Source organism: Salvelinus fontinalis, chromosome 40 (genome assembly GCF_029448725.1).
Source record: "Salvelinus fontinalis isolate EN_2023a chromosome 40, ASM2944872v1, whole genome shotgun sequence".
In the NCBI taxonomy this organism is placed as follows: Eukaryota; Metazoa; Chordata; class Actinopteri; order Salmoniformes; family Salmonidae; genus Salvelinus; species Salvelinus fontinalis.
This window is the reverse complement of record NC_074704.1, coordinates 27777597-27800655: the sequence shown is the minus strand read 5'-3', so window position 1 is coordinate 27800655 and position 23059 is coordinate 27777597. Positions and strand designations below refer to the sequence as shown.

The following is a 23059-nucleotide window of genomic DNA, read 5'->3' as shown; positions in this document are numbered from 1 at the left end:
AAAAACCTGTCACCGATATTCACACTTAAATTCAATATGTAGTTTTGAGTAGAACTTCACACTATATGTGGGGTGGCAGGGTAGCCTAGTGGTTAGAGCGTTGGACTAGTAACCGAAAGATTGCAAGTTCCAATCCCCGAGCTGACATGGTACAAATCTGTCGTTCTGCCCCTGAACAGGCAGTAAACCCACTGTTCCTAGGCCGTCATTGAAAATAAGAATTTGTTCTTAACTGACTTGCCTAGTTAAATATATATATATTTTTTTAAAGTATAATACAGCATAGAATTGCTGATTTGCTCATATTTGCAAAGGCCTGCCTGTGATTTGGCTGAAGGAATAGACACTGCATGTCATTGTGGCAGTAAGAGGAAAACCCTGCATGAAACGTTTACTCTTCAGTTGACACACTGTCTCCCTCAAAACACACACACCACTTTTTCCCACAAACCCATACCCTCTGCTCCCAACTTTAAAAAGTTGAGCACCAAACAGAATGTAAGGAGCACCAGAAAGATAGTTTACATTAGGTCTATGTGAATCCTACCTTTGAAGCACATCTCATGAGTAGCAGACCATTTTGCTGTCATCCTGTGTCAATCAAAATTTGCCTAGACCTACTGTCAAGTTACCAGGTTGTTAGCTAGCTAGGTAACATGACTGATAACGTATGTTATCCAAACAATAATTAGCGGCCCCCGGATTAGTTTAAAACGGCAAGCAACATGGTTTGTGAAATTATATAAATTGTGCGCAAAAAAAATCGCACGTCAAGGAAGAAAATAGCTCCAGTAATATGAGTCATTTCTTCAACCGCTTGAGCTAGAGACGAGACGTTTCATTTGCTGTAAAGCTGCAAGAATGACCGTCTCCAAGCCGTTTTTCCTCTCTGGCACTGCCGCGTTGCGTGACAGCAAACGTGCAATGCCTATCAGACTGGCCTGTGCTCTTGGTTATACCAGGGCTGAAATGATATACAAAGCATCCACTTTGTTCGCTCCGAGCGCTGCTCCAATGTGTCAAACGTAACAACAGAAGACTGATCAGGGTCTGGCGTGTAGGCTACAGTATATTCCTTGTGTATCGGATTTATCACAGGCTTATACGCTATGAGCGGAAAATGTCAGACAGCGCGAGACCTGCTGCAGCAGCATCAAATGGGAGGCAGGCTTCATCAGCGCGTCACACACTACTTTGCAACGTAACCTTGATTTAACTAGGCAAGTCAGTTAATTAAGAACAAATTCTTATTTTCAATGACGGCCTAGGAACAGTGGGTTAACTGCCTTGTTCAGGGGCAGAATGACAGATTTGTACCTTGTCAGCTCGGGGATTCGATCTCGCAACCACTAGGCTACCTGCCGCCCCGAAACCTGAACATGTTAATATATGAGGCATGTCTTACCTTGCTTCAAAGTAGCTGAATAGATTTCCTCTGGGTGGACGCCCTGATCCGTTTATGCACCCAATGCACATGGGTCCGTCAGATTTCTGAAATGTCCAGTAAATGTATATGTTGCCCGTCAAATGTCCTGCACCACATTTTCCTAACAGAAACCCTGGCACGAAAATGAAGTGGACATTTATTGGACCTGCGCATACAAGTGACTAGTTGCTGTTGCTTAAATTTGACAGAATTTATAAACAAAACTGACTTAATAAACATTTTATGACAGAAAGTAGCGGGTTCTTTAGATCGGTAGGGCCCAACAATTTGGTAGTATCATATGAAACGGTACTACAGTTTTCTAAAAAAGTATCATGACGTTTTGGTTCCGTGATATTACCGTGGTACCGGTATACCTTGCAACACTAATTGTCTGCATCCCAAATGGGAGTAGTGGAAATAGTACCCAATCGTCATACTTGAGTAAAATATACTTGAGTCATTTTCGATTAGGGTAAAAGTTAAAGTCACCCAGTAAAACAATACTTGAGTTAAAGTCTAAAAGTATTTGGTTTTAAATATACATTTGATAGATAAAATATACTTTAGTATCAGAAGTAAAAGTAGAAATCATTTCACATTCCTTATATTAAGCAAATCAGACAGCACCATTTATTTTTTAATGGATAGCCAGGGGCACACTCCAACACCATTTACAAACAAAGCATTTGTGTTTAGTGAGTCAGTCAGATCAGAGGCAGTAGGAATGACTTTGGGTGTTCTCTTGAGAAGTGTGTGAATTGGACCATTTTCCTGTCCTGCTAATAAGCATTCGAAATGTAACGAGTTTGATGTCAAGGAAAATGTATGGACTAAAAAGTACATTTTCTTTAGGAATGTAGTGAAGTAAAGGTAAAAAGTGGTCAAAAATATATATAGTAAAGTACAGACACCCCAAAAAACTACTTTAGTACGTTCAAGTATTTTATGGCACCCTATTCCCTATATAATGCACTACTTTTGACTAGGATCCAAGTAGTGCGATGGGCCCTGGTCAAATGAGTGCAGTATATACGGAATAGGTGTGCCACTTGGGAGGCAGCCATCATCCTCTGACTGAACCGGTGGGAATCCCCTCAAGGTATTTCAAGGTGAGGGAAAAAATAAAAACATAAAGACAATACTATGGTTCTCCTGTTCAGTGCATATGCACACAAACGCTTACCAGCATGCATTTGACAGGTATGGAAATCAACTGAGAAAGTAGAGACGCTTGCACTACTGTAAACGTTGCCTTTTGGTTGCATTAACATAGTATTGCGGGGTATGGTGACGCTATTGCTCAAAACATTTTCTTCCTCGCTTTTCCTACACATATAATGCTCTACGTCGATGCTATACAATTTACACACTCATCAGTGTACACACATGCCTGGTGAGAGAATCCTCCCCCCGCATCCCCTCCCTGAAACAAAGGGAAAAGCAAACCATGACCCTGTGAATCATTATCACAATAAATAGAAGGTAGGCCTGGCCGATATCGAATTCATTCTTATTTGTTTTAGCACAAATGTTCCAAACGCCTCTATCGCAAGAATCGAGGTCCAAATATATTATTTCATTTTTATTCGTTTTTTTTTGGTTAGTCTCGTCTCCTTCTGTGCCGTGCACCTTCCCACTCGCAAGCCACTCCCCCGTCCCTCACAACAACAAAAGACAAAACAGTCGCAACTCGCCATTTGCATTTGGAGGTTTGGTCAAGCAGAACTGGTCACAAGGACACCGAAACACAAGACATTTTACTGTAATAAAGAAAACCTTTTTAACAATACCATGTGTACGTCTCAACTCCTCAAAAATTGTGCGAAGAGCAGAACCTAATAAAACAGGAGCATCAAGGAACATTCATTCTGAATGCTCAGTTCGTCACACGCCTCATTGTGGTACCACTTACCGCTAGCAGCATTTGTCACACTGTAATACCAGCTGTCTAGTACACGTTTTATAAAATGTGCAACGAGCATAAACAACTATTATATAAGGAATTGGCAACTTTCTCATTCTGACAAATAAGGTAAACCACTTGATTTCAACATCTGAACAGTGGACAGGCAACCAATCTGTTCAGACAGTTGGAGATAGACAGAAGGGTGTGTTCTACTTTGTTGGCTTGCAAATATAACCAAGATGGCTAGACTTTAAAAATAAAGATTAGCTGCCTACCAACTAGCACGTGGACTAATGCTTGAGAGATTGTTTATAATGAGACCTGTGCTAATGTTCTATAATGCCTGCGACAAGAAGTTGGTCATTATTAGTAAATGTGCATTATGCATGGTACTGGTTCCATTTAACAAAAAGGGAATTTTCATAGACAGACTTAAAAGCCAGATCAGTGATTGCAAAAATGATGATTCAATTATTTTCATAAAATAATTACGTTAGTGGGTCTTATGGTTGTGGAAGGCTCATATTTAGCTCAGGTATAATTTCACAACCTTTAAATGAGCTTGGTTGAACAATTAGAGGAAACATTCAAAACGAGAGGTATATTGTGAATTGCCCGTAAGTTTGTAATAATCAAGATATTTTTAAGCCATAATCGCCCAGCCCTGATAGGTGCTTCATCTTCACCCATTTCTATGGGGAAAGCGTTTTTTGGGTAAAGTTTACTCTAGGAACAGCTTCCCCTCCCCCAATCCTAACCTTAACCATTACCAGGGTAAATGCAATACTGACTCAAGATCAGCATCTAGGGTCAAGTTAACCCTACTCCGTGGAAAACACTGTACACAGGTGCACTATTAGAATGAGGCGTCAGTGTACAGAAACGTGACACTGTAGTGGGCCGGAACAGTGGTTGTATTTTTAGATCAGGGGCTATAAATAGCTCCGCACTTGGATACGGGAGAGCCTTGTAGCCACGGGACTCAACGCGATTCATATTCATGACAGTGCGGCTTGCGATGGGCTCCTCAAAAAGCGAGGCTGGGTGGGAGCAACGAGCATCCGTGAGTAACAGATTGTGTGTATTTTTTAACCGTGTGGATGTGTACATTGAATATGTGAACTCCATGCATGCATGTTTGTATCTGAGCATCGGGGTACTTCTGCTCAGTACACCCAAACCAGTCTACCACCCAAACCTCCCTCTTTGAAATGCACAAAGAAAAATGTGAGGGAACAGTAAAAAACAAACATACTGAATTTGAGCATTAACTTTGGTTTTTATTCATGATTTGCGTCATTCACTGTCTCGGACCACATATGTGTCTTGCACAGTCTTGCTCTTAAGAGCCCCTCTAGAGAGTTTCCATACATCACAGCAACGTCAGCCCTCACACACCAGGCACTCACACGTGCACACAAGCATGCACTCACACATACATTTCTCAATGAACTACAAAGCAACCACACAGACATCCCCTTTTTACCTAGTCCTCTGCTCCCATGACCCTTTGCGTCCGAGGCACCCCTTAGGGTGGCCTCTTGATGCCCGACTGGCTGATGAGGAGTGACAGGCATGTGGGGCAGACCTCCCCCTCCCATGACACAAGTAGCAAAAGGAGTCTCGTCTGATCTACTGCAGAGAGCTGGCTTGCGTTCAGCAGGCACCACCGTATGAAAGCGTTCTCAAACGGGAAATGAAAACGTGTGTTTTATTATCAGTCAATTTTAAGGTAAGTAATGCCTCGGTTGGTGCCACTCCCCTCCCCCAAAACATCTTGTTTCATGCTCCCTGAGCTTGTACCTGTGTTAGGACAAACCAAGAGCCTACTTTCAACCAATCTAATTAACCTAAATGAAAGCTGCAATGTAGTGATGCACCGATAACAATTTTGGCTGATACAGATCTCCAATATTTTCATTGGCAAAAAAACCCGACACCGATAACCAATATTAAAAATGAAAGCGGCCTTTTAAGCATTCTAGTAACTATTTAATTGTAACACACACACATGGACGCAGCGGTCTAAGGCACTGCATTTCATCCTGGCTGTATCACATCCGGCCGTGATTGGGAGTCCCATAGGGCGCGCACAATTGGCCCAACGTCGTACGGGCCGTCATCGTAAATAATAATTTGTTCTTAACTGACTTGCCTAGTTAAATAAAGGTCACACACACACACAGACCAAAAAGTAATCTACCAGTAAAACAATCAAAACCTATTTCTTTCACTTACCAGGATTTCTATGGAACGCCGTTTGGGTCGTTGCGTATAAAAAAAGATCCACGTCAAAATCTGTTCCAGTAGCTATAGTTAGCTAGCTAGGTGTCATCTAAAAATAACCCTAATTTATAAGACAGTTCTTATTTGATTAATGGTGGTTGGACCCATCCACAATAGTGGACTTCGCGGTTAGCCTTCAAAATAAACATCTGGCATAATTCTACTATTTGTATTAATTTTCATCACTGTCAACGACATCCTTTTCCCCCCCAAGACTGCTTCGATCACGTGGACTGGGATATGTTCCGGATAGCGTCGAACAACAACATTGATGTATACGCTGATTCGGTGAGCGAGTTTATTAGCAAGTGCATCGGCGATGTTCTACCCACGGCGACTATAAAACCTTCCCCAACCAGGGCAAGGCGACCAGAAACATAACCGAATACAAACAGTGTCGCTATTCCCTCTCCAAGGCAATCAAACTAGCTAAGCGTCAGTATAGAGTAGAAGTCAACCGATTAAAATCGTAATGGCCGATTAATTAGGGCCGATTTCAAGTTGTCATAACAAATCGGTAATCGACATTTTGGACACCAATTATGGTTACACTGCACTCCATGAGGAGACTGCGTGACAGGCTGACTACCTGTTACACGAGTGCAGCAAGGAGCCAAGGTATGGTCCTAGCTAGCAATAAACTTACAAAAAAAACAATCTTAACATAATCGCTAGTTAACTAAACATGGTTGATGATATTACTAGTTTATCTAGCTTGTCCTGCGTTGCATATAATCGATGCGGTGCCTGTTAATTTATCATTGAATCATTGCCTACATCACCAAACGGGTGATTTAACAAGCGCATTCGCGCTTAACCATAAACATAGATGTCTTTCTTAAAATCAATACACAAGTATATATTTTTTAAACCTGCATATTTAGTTAATATTGCCTGCTAACATGAATTTCTTTTAACAAGGGAAATTGTGTCACTTCTCTTGCGTTCCGTGCAAGCAGAGTCAGGGAATATGCAGCAGTTTGGGCCACCTGCCTCGTTGCGAACTGTGTGAAGACCATTTCTTCCTAACAAATACCGTAATTAATTTGCCAGAATTGTACATATTTATGACATAACATTGAAGGTTGTGCAATGTAACAGCAATATTTAGACTTAGGGATGCCACCCTTTAGATAAAATACGGAACGCTTCTGGTATTTCACTGAAAGAATAAACGTTTTGTTTTCGAAATGATAGCTTCCGGATTTGACCATATTAATGACCTAAGGCTCGTATTTCTGTGTATTATTATATTATAATTAAGTCTATGATTTGATAGAGCACTCTCACAGAGGTGGTAGGCAGCAGCATGCTCGTAAGCCTTCATTCAAACAGCACTTTCCTGCTTTTGCTAGTAGCTCTTCAAGCATTGCGCTGTTTATGACTTCAAGCCTATCAACTCCCGAGATTAGGCTGGCAATACTAAAGTACCTATTAGAACATCCAATGGGCAAAGGAATATGAAATACAAATGGTATAGTGAGAAATAGTCCTATAATAACTACAACCTAAAACTCCTTACCAGGGAATATTGAAGACTCCAGCTTTCATATGCTGCTGCTCCAGTTTCAACTGTTCTGCCTGTGGCTATGGAACCCTGACCTGTTAACCGGACGAGCTACCTGTCCCAGACCTGCTGTTTTCAACTCTCTAGAGACAGCAGGAGCGGTAGAGATACTCTCAATGATCGGCTATGAAAAGCCAACTGACATTTACTCCTGAGGTGCTGACTTGTTGCACCCTCGACAACTACTGTGATAATTATTATTTGACCATAGTGGTCATTTATGAACATTTGAACATCTTGGCCATGTTCTGTTATAATCTCCACCCGGCAAACCCAGAAGAGGACTGGCCACCCCTCATAGCCTGGTTCCTCTCTAGGTTTTTTCCTAGGTTTTGGCCTTTCTAGGGAGTTTATCCTAGCCACCGTGCTTCTACACCTGCATTGCTTGCTGTTTGGGGTTTTAGGCTGGGTTTCTGTTCAGCACTTTGAGATATCAGCTGCTGTAAGAAGGGCTGTATAAATACATTTTATATGTTCTGAGCAAGGAACTTAAACGTTAGCTTTTTTACATGGCACATATTGCACTTTTACTTTCTTCTCCAACACTTTGTTTTTGCATTATTTAAACCAAATTGAACATGGTTCATTATTTATTTGAGACTAAATAGATTTTATTGATGTATTATATTAAGTTAAAATAAGTGTTCATTCAGTATTGTTGTAATTGTCATTATTACAAATAAATATATTTATAAAAATCGTCCGATTAATCGGTATCGGCTATTTTTGGTCCTCCAATAATCGGTATCGCCGTTGAAAAATCATAAAATCGGTTCGACCTCTAGTATAGAGACAAAGTAGAGTCGCAATTCAATGGCTCAGACACGAGAGGTACGTGGCAGGGTCTACAGTCAATCACGGACTACAAAAAGAAAACCAGCCCCGTCGCGGACCCCGATGTCTTGCTCCCAGACAAACTAAACAACTTCTTGGTTCGCTTTGAGGACAATACAGTGCCACCGACACGGCCCGCTACCAAAACCTGCGGGCTCGCCTTCACCGCAGCCAACGTGAGTAAAACATTTAAACGTGTTAACCTGCGTCCTCAGAGCATGCGCAGACCAGCTGGCTGGTGTGTTTACGGACATATTCAATCAATCCCTATCCCAGTCTGCTGTTCCCACATGCTTCAAGAGGGCCACCATCACTTCCGTCATCATCCTGTACTCACTCTTCACCCATGACTGCGTGGCCATGCACGCCTCCAACTCAATCATCAAGCTTGCAGACAACACTACAGTAGTAGTGGACTTCAGGAAACAGCAGAGGGAGCACCCCCCTATCCACATCAACGGAACAGTAGTAGAGAAGGCGGAAAGTTTTAAGTTCCTTGGCGTACACATCACGAACAAACTGAAATGTTCCACCCACACAGACAGCATGGTGACGAAGGCGCAACAGCGCCTCTTCAACCTCAGGAGACTGAAGAAATTTGGCTTGTCACCAAAAACACTCAAACTTTTACAGATGCACAATCGAGAGCATCCTGTCGGGCTGTATCACCGCCTGGTACGGCAACTGCTCCGCCCCACAACCGCAAGGCTCTCCAGAGGGTAGTGAGGTCTGCACAATGCATCACCGGGGGCAAACTACCTGCCCTCCAGGACACCTACACCACCTGATGTCACAGGAAGGCCAAAAAGATCATCAAGGACAACAACCACCCGAGCCACTGCCTGTTCACCCCGCTATCATCCAGAAGGTGAGGTCAGTACAGGTGCATCAAAGCTGGGACCGAGACTGAAAAACAGTTTCTATCTCAAGGCCATCAGACTGTTAAACAGCCATCACTAACATTGAGTGGCTGCTGCCAACATACTGACACAAATCTCTAGCCACTTTAATAATAAAAAATTGGATGTAATAAATGTATCACTAGTCACTTTAAACAATGTTTACATACCTTACATTACTCATCTCATATACTGTACTCTACACCATCTACTGCATCTTGCCTACGCCGTTCGGCCATCGCTCATCCATATATTTCTATGTACATATTCTTATTCATTCCTTTGTTGTTGTGAAATTGTTAGATTACTTGTTGGTTATTACTGCATGGTTGGAACTAGAAGCACAAGCATTTCGCTACACTCGTATTAACATCTGCTATGTCACATTTTATTTGACTTGGGATTTTATTTATTTTGAAGGCAAACCGCAAATTCCTCACTAGCCAGCTGAAGCTAGCTGGCTGGTTATAACGTTAGCTTTGGGCAACAGGGTTAAGTAGCTATTTATTTTCATGAACTAAAGTGCAATTTCAATAGGCGAACAACAAGTGGCAACCTAGCTGATACTTACAAGGATTCCTAAATCATTGCTAAGAATAATGAATATGACAGCAGTTTCTACTGGTCATTGTTTGCAGGCTGGTTGTATTGGTGCTAGGTAGGTACCAAGCTAAAGCTAGCTTCCCCAGAAGTTGCGGTCAAACAAATGATGCTTTATTTCCAACGCGGTATTGTAAACACATCGTTCGTGGCCACTGTTTGCTGAATTCTTTTACAACTTTGACAGTGCTACTGTATCTTTTTTGACATGCAAAGACCCAAACGGTGTTCCATAATATGTTCTGTATGTCTGTATGAAAATAATAGCAGTGACGCTATTACTGTGTACCTCCGGTAGGGCAACATCTGAAAAATAGCGCACTTGGTAGTGTGTACCGGTGCTCGACCAGTTGGCGAAAGCCAACATCACCCACGACAGAGAATGGTTGATTGTCAAGGGCAATGAATTCCATTATCTTGGCTTTAATGGATTTCCCATTTGTGTTGTCTCGCTGAAATGTTCTTACTCTTTCAACTGACTGCTCGACTTGACTGCTCAGTCATATACGTATGCATGGTAGCTATGACATCGGTTTTTAACATCGGTGTTGAACCAGACATCAGCCGATTCCGATATGTTCACCGATATATCGTGCATCCCTACAGCAATGTATAACTTTTTGGGCGACCTGACCAAATTCACATAGAAATGTGATTTATACATGTGTCATTCTCATTGAAAGCAAGTCAAAGAAGCGGTAGATCTGTTCTATGTGCGCAATTTCTGTGTGTCCCTTTTTATGTTTTGTTTTTGCGTCTTTTACTTTTTTTTTTTTTTTTTACCCCAGCGTCAAACAGCTCAAAATACAATATTTTCGCTAATGGAAAATATATTTCACAGCGATTTAGATGGTACAATGATTCTCAACAATATACATTACTTGTTTTGTCACAAACTGAAATTAGGTTAACATTAAGAATTTTTGCAACCAGGTAATGGATTCATCAGGATACAAGATGGTGCCGGAGAACAATGCTGACGTTTTACATATTCCTAACCAATTGTTTTTCTTTGCATTGTCTGTAACTTATTATTTTACTTATTTTGCACATCATGTTGCTGCTACAGTCTCTTATGACCGAAAATAACTGCTGGACATCAGAACTGCGATTACTCACCAGGGGCTGGCAGAATCCTTTTTTTCCATTAATAAGTCCGACGTGAATGATATACTGCTTTCCCGGGAACAGGCCAAGATCCATCATTTGCGTTTAGAGAAGGCGAAGAAAAAGGGGTCAGAGGGCGGGGCTGCCTTCGGAGAATTTATAGTCGATTGAATAAACCCCACTTCTTTCCATTCTGCTTGCAAACGTGCAATTTTTGGAAAATAACAATCGATGACATAAACGGAAGATTAAACTACCAACGGGACATTCAAAACGAATATCTTATGCTTCACAGAGTCGTGGCTGAACGACGACATTATCAACTTACAGCTGACTGGTTATATGCTGTACCGGCAGGACAGAACAGCGGCGTCTGGTAAGACAAGGGGAAGCGGACTATGTATTTTTGTAAATAACAGATGGTGCACGATATCTAAGGAGATCTCAAGGTTTGATCGCATGAGGTAGAGTATCTCATGATAAGCTGTAGACCACACTATCTACCAAGAGAGTTTTAATCTGTATTTTTCGAAGCTGTCGACAAACCACCATAGACTGATGCTGGCACTAAGAACGCACTCATTGAACTGTATACCACCATAGGCAAACAGGAATACGCTTAACCAGAGGCAGCGCTCCTAGTACCAAATGTCATGTTAAATATGCTACCAGAGGGGGGGGGGGGGGGGGACGACACACAAAAAAAAACAAAAAAACTCTGGACCACCTTTACGCCACACACAGACGCGTACAAAGTTCTCCCTCCCCCTCCATTTGGCAAATCTGACCATAATTCTTTCCTCCGGATTCCTGCTTACAAGCAAAACTACAGCAGAAAGCACCAGTGACTCGATCAATAAAAAAAGTGGTCAGATGAAGCAGATGCAAAACTACAAGACTGTTTTGCTAGCACAGACTGGAATATGTTCCTGGATTCTTCCGATGGCATTGAGGAGTACCCCACATCAGTCATTGGATTCATCAATAAGTGCATCGACGACGACGTCCCCACAGTGACTGTACATTTCCCAAACAGAAGCCATGGATTACAGGCAACATCAGCACTGAGCTAAAGGCTAGAGCTGCTGCTTTCAAGGAGCGGGACTCTAAACTGGAAGCGTATAAGAAATCCTGCTATGCCCGCCGATGAACCATCAAACAGACAAAGCATCATACTACACTGGCTCTGACCCTCGTCGGATGTGGCAGGGTTTGCAAACCAATACCGACTACAAAGGGAAGCATAGCCGAGAGCTGCCCAGTGCCACGAGCCAAACTACTTCTATGCTCGCTTCGAGACAAATAACACTGAAACATGCATGAGAGCACCAGCTGTTCCGGAAGACTGTGTGATCACACTCTCCGTAGCCGATGTGAGTAAGTAAGATCTTTAAACAGGTCAACATTCACAAGGCCGCAGGGCCAGACGGATTACCAGGATGTGTACTGCGAGCATGCACGTGCCTTCCCACCAGAGACTAGATTAAATTCCTGCATCTTGTATTCCTGCTATACCTCCTCCTTCCATTCTCTCTCTGTTTCTACACTATCTGTAATAAAGCATAAAAAAAAATACAAAAAGGGGAGTGGGACTCCACTCTAAAATATATAACAATTATCCTTCTAGGACAAGCAGTACTACTACATTATGACTGTCATGTTGTCCAGGTAAAGCTTAGACCAGTGAGTTCCATAAGTGCCAGCTGCCAGCCAAATAGCTGACGACTAACCCTTACGTTATTGGGGTGTTATAGATGTCACCAAATTTGATTTTGTAGCACAAAAATGTTGTGGTGGGGCATGCCACCGCACCCCCTAGCTTGCTACTGATTTTATTCCAGTGTCATATACCCATTGTTGCCTTATAAGACACGTATGTATTTATTGAAGTAATATGTGCACAAAACAAAAACTAAATTACATTTTATACACAGATAGCCATAGTAAGAACAGCTGCCATGTTGTCACATTATACAAACACATTTCTTGTTCTCCCCATGTTGAAAGATCATGAAACCCTATCACAGAAGAAGCAGTACAAATGGGTGGGTGGGTGGGGGGGGGGGGGTTATCAGCCACATAGGAATGAGTGAGGACATCTACGAAGTGATGTGCACAGTGCTTTCAGTGTGACGTGTATGAACTTCAAAATATGGTGAACATATATCACACAGGTTTGTGTAGGCGCGTGTATATGTGCAGACAACATACATAAGAGCAAACACCACAATGAATGTCGCAGACACACACAGACAATGTGTGGAAAAGTCAGGGAGCGGCAAAGGTCACCTACCTGCTTAGAATGCAAGATGCGAAACTAAAGAAGTGGAAAGAGGGAGAGAGAAAGGCAAAACGCTAAATGATGGAGCAACACGAAGCAGGAAGAGGGGTGGGGCCTCTTCCTCACGACACCCATCACCACCGGCCCCAAAAATCTACCCCCAACAATACAGAGTGACAGATCAATTGATCACATTTGGATGCTGTCCTATCCCTTTGTTCCCCTCACTACCATTGTCGCGCTCCAAATTTTCCAGACTTGTCTTTCGAGAACGCAACAGAGTCTAGTTCTGACACGGCAGACAGACCAGAGGGGTACCAGCCCAGGGAATACGCAGTGTTAACTAGTATTGTATTATTATTACTCAATAGTAGTACAACTAACATCATTATCCAGCTAAGGAGCGACACTGGACTGGAGGAGATTGAGTCTGCGATGTTGACAGGAAGCTCTGGAAGATAGACTTTTCATCCCGTCGACCCCAGACGACCAAATGTTATTATTTAACTAGGCAAGTCAGTTAAGAACAAATGATTATTTACAATGATGGCCTACCCCTGCCAAACTCTAACCCGGACGTTACTGGGCCAATTGTGCACCGCCTTATGGGACACCCACTCACGGCCGGTTGTGATACAGCCTGTAATCGAACTAGGGTCTGTAGTGACGGCTCTAGTACTGAGATGCAGATGATTATTATAGTACAGTTACAGTAGTTTTAGAAATGAAGGCTTTATATCAGAATTATATGTAGCTAGCTGTTTAAGTATTACTATGGTAACTGCAGAGTATACGTGGCCTTACAGCTCAGACCGAGTAATTATAATGGAACATGCTTGAGTACACCAATTGAAAATAGAAAAGCCAATTAAAGCAAATCAACCTTAAACTGAGAGGAAACAAACTAAAACAAATGAAGCAGCCTTACTACTTAATAGTGGGTAAGATAATACATGGAATAGGACTGGGCGATATGGCCAAAATATCATATCGTGGTATTTTTCAAATTTGTGACGGTATAATGATATTTTATGTTTTTGATGAATAAAAGTACTAAATTTGCTTTATGAGTAGTGCGTGACGCTAGGGTGGCAACACATATTTTAAAATTACTTCAATGGGTCTTTCTTCAGTCGGATTGTTATATACTGTTCAATTCAACTTCAACCTAAAGTCATTTCCTGCATTTCCATAAATTTCTGCATTTCCTGCACTCATGAGATTATTTCCACACTGCCACGATATGGGCAAAAATACTAGGCCTTATTTTTTAACCAAATTGTGATTTAGATCAAAACAATGGGTGAACTTTTGGAATCATGGAAATAGAATGTTTATTATAACTCTGTAGTTAGAATATAAATATTAGTGGGCACTTTGAATACAGTGTTGTTTGACATGACGAATGAAAATGCCATGGACGAGTTATTGTGACAGGTTAGGAAGCAAAGTGATGTTCAGTGTTTCCTAGGGGACCCTATAATCTTGGCTACATTAAATCTTTATTCATATAGCCAACATATTCATGCTTCGCCTATTCCTCTTTGATTGAGAAGATACTGTTGCACAAACAACATGCTGATTTAAGCCTCCACCAGTACTGGTATCAGGCTGTAATAGCTAACTACGCTTGCTCTGACTCAGTAATTTTATTAGCTAGTTAGCCAGCTAACCAACGATTAGCATTAGTGGCTAACACGATTTAGCTTAACTTGCTAAGAAAATACAAACTAGCTGTTTGCAGAAGATGTAATAAACACAAACTAATATTGTCATTATAGAACACTTGTGGATTTATATTAAGATCAAAGTGGAAACATTGTTGTCATCAACATTGTTGCATGTGCTGTATTTACCATGCAGACTGAACAAAAGAGTCTCGTGGTCAAGCAACAACAAATGCGCACCTTGAGTAACAGGGTGGGACTAGGTCTGTGTGGAAAGCGGCATGGAGAGAGAGAGAGAGAGATGACTCAAGTAGCGGAGTAAACTATGAAAATGGACGTTACACACGGCGTATCACATTTAACAAATTCAAATACTGTTAAAGAAGGTAAAGTAAAAACCCAAACTGGTCCGTGCATAAATACCGGTATATAGTAAAATACAGTATACCGCACAGCCCCAGTATGGAATGGGAGACGTTTTACATTACGGCAGCCTTATAATACTAAAGTTATGGTTAGGAAATAGCCTATGTAAGCACTGGGACCAGAAATTGTCATGGACATTTATAACACACCATGTTATTGAGAACCAGCTTGTCAAATTAGATGTATATACACATTTTTCTCATTTGAAATAAACACTACCCTGACTTCATTCTGTTATAATTTTTCTCCATAGGCTCCTCACAAAACATACCCATTTGACTACCAAACAAATTCTATTCAGAGGTCCTTAAGGATGCTCCTTCCTCTTCATTCTTAATATGCAATTTGTAATGCATTCTTGTGCATTGAGCTGAGCAACTGACATGGCGAAATCTAGGGGATATTTTTAGCAAGATATTTCCAAGTTCCACCACAACAACATTCTGAGCTGACTGACAAGTGTACAACTTCCTGGGAGGGTGGAATTACTTGACGGCGTTGTGGATAAATGTCTGTGTGTTTGGCTCCATCTTTCCGACTCGCTCTTGGTTCCCTCTGAAACACTTTCTCAGGCACACACACACAGTACGTTTGTTTATCTCATGTGTAACTCTGTGTTGTTTTTGCCGCACTGCTTTGCTTCATCTTGGCCAGGTTGCAGTTGTAAATGAGAACTTGTTCTCAACTGGCCGACCTGGTTAAATAAAGGTGAAAAAAACATATCTATAATATATATATATTTTTTAAATCGCACCCCCCCCCCCACATCATTAATCTCTGTTCAGTGCAGAAGCAGGGCTGCACATTTCGAGACAAACACACGACACAATGATGCACACGCTGAAAAATGTTGTCTGTTCAGCTAGGCTTGTTAAGCTAGGCTTGTTAAGCTAGGCTTGTTAAGCTAGGCTTGTTAATTGCTACCAGAAGTTGAGCCCTCTTTCCATTATGGCACAGATACAAAGATGAGCCTTTCTATCTCGGCATTGGGTTGTTCCGTGTCATGTCAGCAAGCCATGACACCCACCATCTCAGATTGCTCTGAAATCATTGCTGTTGTTTGAAACAGATAAGATTAGCATTCCTGCAACATTATTTTGTTGAAATAGAAATTTGATCTGAGAAATTAAGCTAATTGATTGCACCCTTATTGGCCATTTTATTTGACAGGATTCATATAAATAGAGTACCTAACATCCGATTTGGATGCTAGCTTACAGCTAAAGCGGACATTAATTTAATTCACTAGCCCAGAGCTTTGTTATAATATGCAAAATACGCTGATTTCTGTGACTGGCTAACATGCATATTTTTTTTGCCCTGCTATCAAGTATCGTTATGGTATCGAGTATCGTGATAATAAACCTTGCGTCGGTATCAAAATCAAATTCTGGTAACATGACACTAATCCGATCCATGTGTACAACCACACAGCAGTTTAGCAGTTTAGCAGTTACACAGCCGGGCCCTGGTGGCAATAAATTAACACAACCCGAAAGCTTACCTTGACTTGGAAGAGTTGCCGTGTTGGATAGCCTTAGCCAGCTAGCTAACTTAAATAGCATTCCTCTGTTTGAGTCAGGTTATTGAGTAGGCAAAATTAACTGCATTAGCTAAGTGAAAAGGTAAACCAAGAACAAAAATAGCTAACTCTCTCCCTCTCTTACTGCTGCTTCTCCTTACAGTTAAGAAATAAATTTGTTTAAAACTGTTCAACTATTGTCTCTCTTTGAGTCAACCACTCAGCACTCTTTATGCACTGCAGTACATGCTTTCTACATGCTTTTTACATACCAAGTGTCAACTCTTCTACCTTATGCCTTTTATACCCCTATACTCCCTCTGTATTAGGGACAGAGCCTGTATTAATAATACTCCCTCTGTATTTATATGCATTATAAACCTGGGGAAACGGACAAACACGGTTTGAAAAAATTTACTGCAATTTATCTTTTAGCTCGGCCTTTTTTATTTTCCGAAATTTGCACTAAGAATGGCATAATCAACATTATGCCACATCCACGTGTTGTTACAGGCTGCATTCAACATGGATTAAATCAATTGGTTTTTTTCTCACCCATCTAGTCACAATACCCCATGATAACAAAGTGAAAATATGTTTCCGATTTGTGTAGGTAGCTATCAAGTAAACACAATGATATAGTAACTTGTTGACTTAACTCTAGAATGCCTACTTCAAGTGTTTTAGTACTAGTCTGTAATCTCAGGACTTAACCTATGCCTCATGGGATTGGACAGAAGTACAACAAGGGAATAGTTATTGAGCAGCCTGCCAAAGACATGATGTAGTGAGCCTCCTAGGGGTGGGAAGGTATCATACAGTATGCAAATAGTTAGTTGCTAGCAACCTGAACTTGACCACTGACTAGGCTATGCACAAACTTGAATGGCACAGGAAGAACTGAAAAGGAATAGGGTCTTCAAAGAGATCCTTCAAAAAGGTAGGCTGCATATGCAAGAGTGGGGTGCAAGAGTACAGTGAAACGCGTTTCTTGCTTGCTCTTTCATAGTCAAGTGTGAGCGCGAGAGTAAGTGAGAGTAATTCTCTACCAAAAAGTTGGTTGGCCCTCTGATGTCACATAGGTTGATACATTGCTACGCTTTCATTTATTAAGCCCTTTTACAAAAAAAGTCACACTGCACCTAACATCATTACTAAACTTTAGACATACAAGTTACCACCCCCACTCTCAAGGATGACTAACCCTGTAAATTCCTTTGGTCTCTTCAATTGGCCTACCTGGTTAAATAAAAAGGTGAAATACATTTTTTTACATTTGTGGAACAATCTTCTATTTCTTTTACATTTGATGTTCTGGCAATTCAAAAAGCTGATTAAGGACCGTATTACTGAAGAATGTGTTTATCCTTTTGGTTTGCAGGTCTTTTTTGTACTTCAGGGGTCATCTGTAAAAGAGACCTTGGTTTCAGTACATAAAATAAAAAGCTAAATAAAAATGAGAGAGAGTGTATGCAGGCCTATGTGTGTAAAGTTACCTGAACAGTACAGATGGTTAAAGTGTTTGAATAACATTGTTGGACAAGTTTAAGAGCTCTGTTCTTTGTATCCCCTATAGTCCAGGGATCATCAACGAGACTCAGCCGCGGGCCAAAACATAATTAGGCCTACAAATAATTTGACTGCACGAATCCCAAACAGATAACATTTGACTAAAACATCATTTATGATCTTGCTTACATTTGTACACGATCACATATATCCCTCTATTATGTGTGGAAATACTTTGGCACAGATTTCCCCAAAAATAAATACTAAATAACCTGGAGCTTATTTGCTTGTATTTTTACAGTGTTTAATGTCCATCAATTCTAAATTTTTTAAGTACTTAATTTTTGGTTTAGAGAACTCGGGGGGGGCAAATAAAATCACCAGCAAGCCAAATTCGGACCGCGGGACGTCAGTTGGGGAACCCTGTTATAGTTACAATAATTTAGAATGTTTGAAGCGTTAACAGTAATTAAAGCTGTGTGTGTGTGTGTGTGTGTGTGTGTGTGTGTGTGTGTGTGTGTGTGAGTGAGTGAGTGAGTGAGTGAGTGAGTGAGTGAGTGAGTGAGTGAGTGAGTGAGTGAGTGAGACTGCTTTGTGCAAGTGTTAAACTTCAAGAACATTGATATGAGCCAGTAAGCCTACTTAAAGCTATTTGGAAAATGCTATTAAAACATTCTGATGTAGATCATTTTGTGTTTCCGTACCTTATAAATCAACGCATAGTTTGCCTGTAACTCAATGCAATACTTTTTAAATGTAAAAATCTTTCAGGGCCAAATTTGAGCAAAAAAATTCAAGAATTAATCGCGATTAACTAATGCTATTAACTCAATTATTTTCAGCATTTGACAGCCCTAATGTAAATATTTTTTGTATAGTTTATCTAAAACGGATAACTTAAATGTTTCACAATGTCTTGCGGAAGTGTTCACCCCCTTGGCATTTTTCCTATTTTGTTGCCTTACAACCTGGAATTAAAATAGATTTTTGGGGGGTTTTTATCATTTGATTTACACAACATGCCTACCACTTTGAAGATGCAAAATATTTTATATTGTGAAACAACCAAGAAATTCAACCAAAAAACAAAACTTGAGCGTACATAACTACTCACACCCCCCCCAAATTCAATACTTTGTAGATCCACCTTTTGCAGCAATTACAGCTGCAAGTCTCTTGGGATATGTCTCTATAAGCTTGGCACATCTTGCCACTGGGATTTTTGACCATTCTTCAAGTCAAAACTGCTCCTTCAATTTGGATGGGTTGCGCTGGTGTACAGCAATCTTTAAGTCATACCACAGACTCTCAATTGGATTGAGATCTGGGCTTTGACTAGGCCATTCTAAGGCATTTAAATGTTTCCCCTTAAACCACTCGAGTGTTGCTGTTAGGTGAACCTCCGTCCCAGTCTCAAATCTCCGGAAGACAAACAGGTTGCCCTTAAGAATTTCCCTGTATTTAGAGCCATCCATCATTCCTTCAATTCTGACTAGTTTCCCAGTCCCTGCCGATGAAAAACATCCCATAAGCATGATGCTGCCACCACCATGCTTCACTGTGGGGATGGTGTTCCCGGGGGTGATATGAGGTGTTGGGTTTGCACCAGACATAGCGTTTTTCTTGGACAAAAAGCTAAATTTTAGTCTCATCTGACCAGAGTACCTTCTTCCATATGTTTGGGAGTCTCCCACATGCCTTTTAGCGAACACCAAACGGGTTTACTTATTTTTTTCTTTAAGCAATGTCTTTTTTTCTGGCCACTCTTCCGTAAAGCCCAGCTCTGTGGAGTGTACGGCTTAAAGTCATCTGATGGACAAATACTCCAATCTCCGCTGTGGAGCTTTGCAGCGCCTTCAGGTTTATCTTTGGTCTCTTTGTTGCCTCTCTGATTAATGCCCTCCTTGCCTGATCTGTGGGTTTTGGTGGGCGGCCCTTCTTGGCAGGTTTGTTGTGGTGCCACAACTTTGTCCCTGACCTGTTTAGAGAGCTCCTTGGTCTTCATGGTGCCGCTTGCTTGGTGGTGCCGCTTGCTTAGTAGTGTTGCAGACTCAGGGTCCTTTCAGAACAGGTGTATATATACACACTGAGATAATGTGACAGATCATGTGACACTTAAATAAAGTCAACCTGTGTGCAATCTAACTAATTATGTGACTTCTGAAGATAACTGGTTGCACCAGATCTTATTTAGGGGCTTCATAGCAAAGGTGGTGAACACATATGCACCTACCACAAGCCATTTTTTTTTCATTTCACTTCACCAATTTGGACCATTTTGTGTATGTCCATTACATGAAATCCAAATAAAAATCCATTTAAATTACAGGTTGTAATGCAACAAAATAGGAAAAACGCCAAAGGGGTGAATACTTTTGCAAGGCACTGTATTTGTATGAAATTCACTGATAGAAGGGGAGGACCATCCTGAGTAGCCCTCACTGCCTTGGGATAAAGATAACATAAGGATACTATTGTTTATCATCCTATGATAATATAGCAGCATGAAAAACAGAGGCAATAGCTGAAATATTTTATGGACAAATAAATGATATATACTTGATACTCGGAGGGCAACACAAAAAATTTGGAAGTTCTCTTGCCAAATTGTAGCCTTCAAAGCAAGTTTACAGATCAGACTAGATGTTTACTGATCCTAAAATATTTCTCTCAGACCCCCCCTTCCAGCATTGGGGAACATCCCTCCATGTCTATTTCCACAGGCACAAGCACTGTTCATGACAAACTGTTGACGCCCCTCTTGTTGACAGAGAACATTTTGCAGGTTTAAAGGTTATTTCTTGCAATTCTATACATTTTGTTGTGTGTATTCATGTGATATTTGAGCGACTCAAACATTGCCACAAAATCTATGGGCTAAAAAACGTTCTCTGACATGGGCTGGTTCATCTGGACATTTCGGACAAGTTATAAATAGCTCTGAGGGATTCAATGACTGACATGACAAAAGGAAAACAGATGCTGCACTACCAATTTTGAAATTGCACCTTGTGCATTCTACTATTACAACTTTCAAGAGTAAGTTGAAAGCCACCCCCAGCTAACCCCTCGCACCCCCTAGAGGCTGCGCCGCACAGTTCGGGGACTATTCAAATGCTGGCCAAATTCCACTCAAGATTTTAGAGGGGTAATTTATGAGTATGGGACTATAGGCTGCACAAATCCATCAAAATGCCCTGGTCAAGAATCAGAGAGCAGTCTCAAAAGATTCATCAGAAAACAGGCCTTAAACATTCCTTCCCTTGGGAGGTACTTTGCAGCATGGTCAAGTAATTGGCGGGCAGACTGTGGGCCAAATTCAGCTTTTCCGACCACACCGGAAAAAAACATGGAGCAGAATAGTAGCAGGGTAACAGGCCTGCGGAGCTTTGACAAATCCCACACCGTGTTTTTACAACGCGAGAACTCATGGCGCGTCCGTCTCGATTGTCCAACGCAGCTTCCTCTCCATCTGCACAGATCTGAAAACACGGGATAAAAGTGACAGCAATATGTCGAATGCCTTTTAGGAATTTGCTTTCACTTGGGGAAAAAAACGAGGTCTCTAAACTATTTATATTCAACCTTATTCCAGGTATGCACAGATGGAAGAAAAGGAGACGAGGAGGCCTTTTTAGACTATTGACGTGCATCCTTTGTGTTGAAGGACAAAGCACCCATGGCTGGGGGAGGATGTGGCCTAATGCCAGCTATTGATCAGCTGGAATACGATAGCGTGGATGGCCCTCGCATTAGAAGTGTCTCGGGCCATTATCGACAGATTCTGCCTCCTGTGAAGTCACAAGCCAGCCCATGTCCTGTTTCATGTTCTAAAAGAAAGCTTTACCCAAAATATTATATTTTTCTCTAACTCTGTATGTCCGTCTATCTTTTGAGACCCACCCACCCACCCATCCTAGACAGGCCGATGCAGGGTGTACTGAATGACATCGACCACCAGAACTGCTTGTTGTGTGAGAGAATGAGCGAGAGAGAGAGACTCTTACGTGACTCCTTACTGAGCTGAAACGCGAGCACACACTGCGTGGTGTGTAAACGCATGTGATGCGACTTCCGCTTTTGGAAGTTAACAAGGCGACACTCCATCCAAACCCTTTACATTCGTGACAATTGGCCTAACTTGAAATGTTTCTTATAGAAGAAATATGAAAAGCATAAGCATGGTAGCAATTGAAAGGGAACAGTTAGGAGATTATGGGAACATGATTAGACCAAAAGGTGTGGATGCAGCAGTTCACCAGATAAGACTGAATCCAAATACAATGTTGACTTTATGTGCATTTTACATTCTGTATTTTGCCGCATTTGTTGTTGATAAAAATCAGAAAACTCTTGATTTGATATTAAGATGAAAACACATTGGACCTTTAATATACCACAGTATATAGATATGCAGGAATAAGTTTAAAAGGCTGAAAATGCAAATGGTGACTTGACCAGCTAATTACACCTAGAACAAGACCAGCTAGTTACACCTAGCATATTTGAGGCACAAAAGTAGGCCCACATATTGATTTTATACAAATCGTCATGCCACACTTTTCTTCATCCATTAAAACGGTCGTAACCCATACCCAAAACACGAACATAATAACATGTCCAATGGTCTTTCTCCCAACAAAATCAAGATAAACGCATGAATTACTCAAAATCAAAATGGCTAGTTTATGAAATTACAGTTCAGCAATCCCACAAATTCTTGGGTTTATTTGTGTGCGTTGCTTGGAGCCCTCTGCATGTAAACCTATAATAATGGTATTGTGATAACCAACGTTTCATTCCCCAGGCCGCACCAGATGACATATCCTGCAAAAGTTCTATCTGGGGGATTTTTGGTGTTTGGATTTCAATGCAAAAAGAGGAGACCTGGTATGCTTCTCTGTCTCCCGCTTCAGGCTCGTATTTCTGGTGAACTGAGCACACTTCCCCCGAGACCACTGACAGAGCTCACAAACGAGCTCTGGGTTTGAAATGGACGACAGTCAGAAGCTTTTGGTTCAGGTTC

General features: G+C 41.3%; 1 protein-coding gene across 7 annotated transcripts in view; it reads right to left on the bottom strand.

Moving 5' to 3' along the window:
- LOC129839804 (serine/threonine-protein kinase MARK1-like) overlaps positions 1–23059 on the bottom strand; it is a 93162-nt gene that overhangs the window by 33115 nt on the left and 36988 nt on the right. For 3 of the 7 annotated variants that reach the window (XM_055907444.1, XM_055907446.1, XM_055907448.1), the window contains exon 4: positions 12922–12945. The exons of the other annotated variants lie outside the window; for them this stretch is intronic. In XM_055907444.1, the coding sequence (XP_055763419.1) occupies positions 12922–12945 (24 nt within the window). The remainder of the gene's footprint in view (positions 1–12921; positions 12946–23059) is intronic. 7 annotated transcript variants of the gene reach the window in all.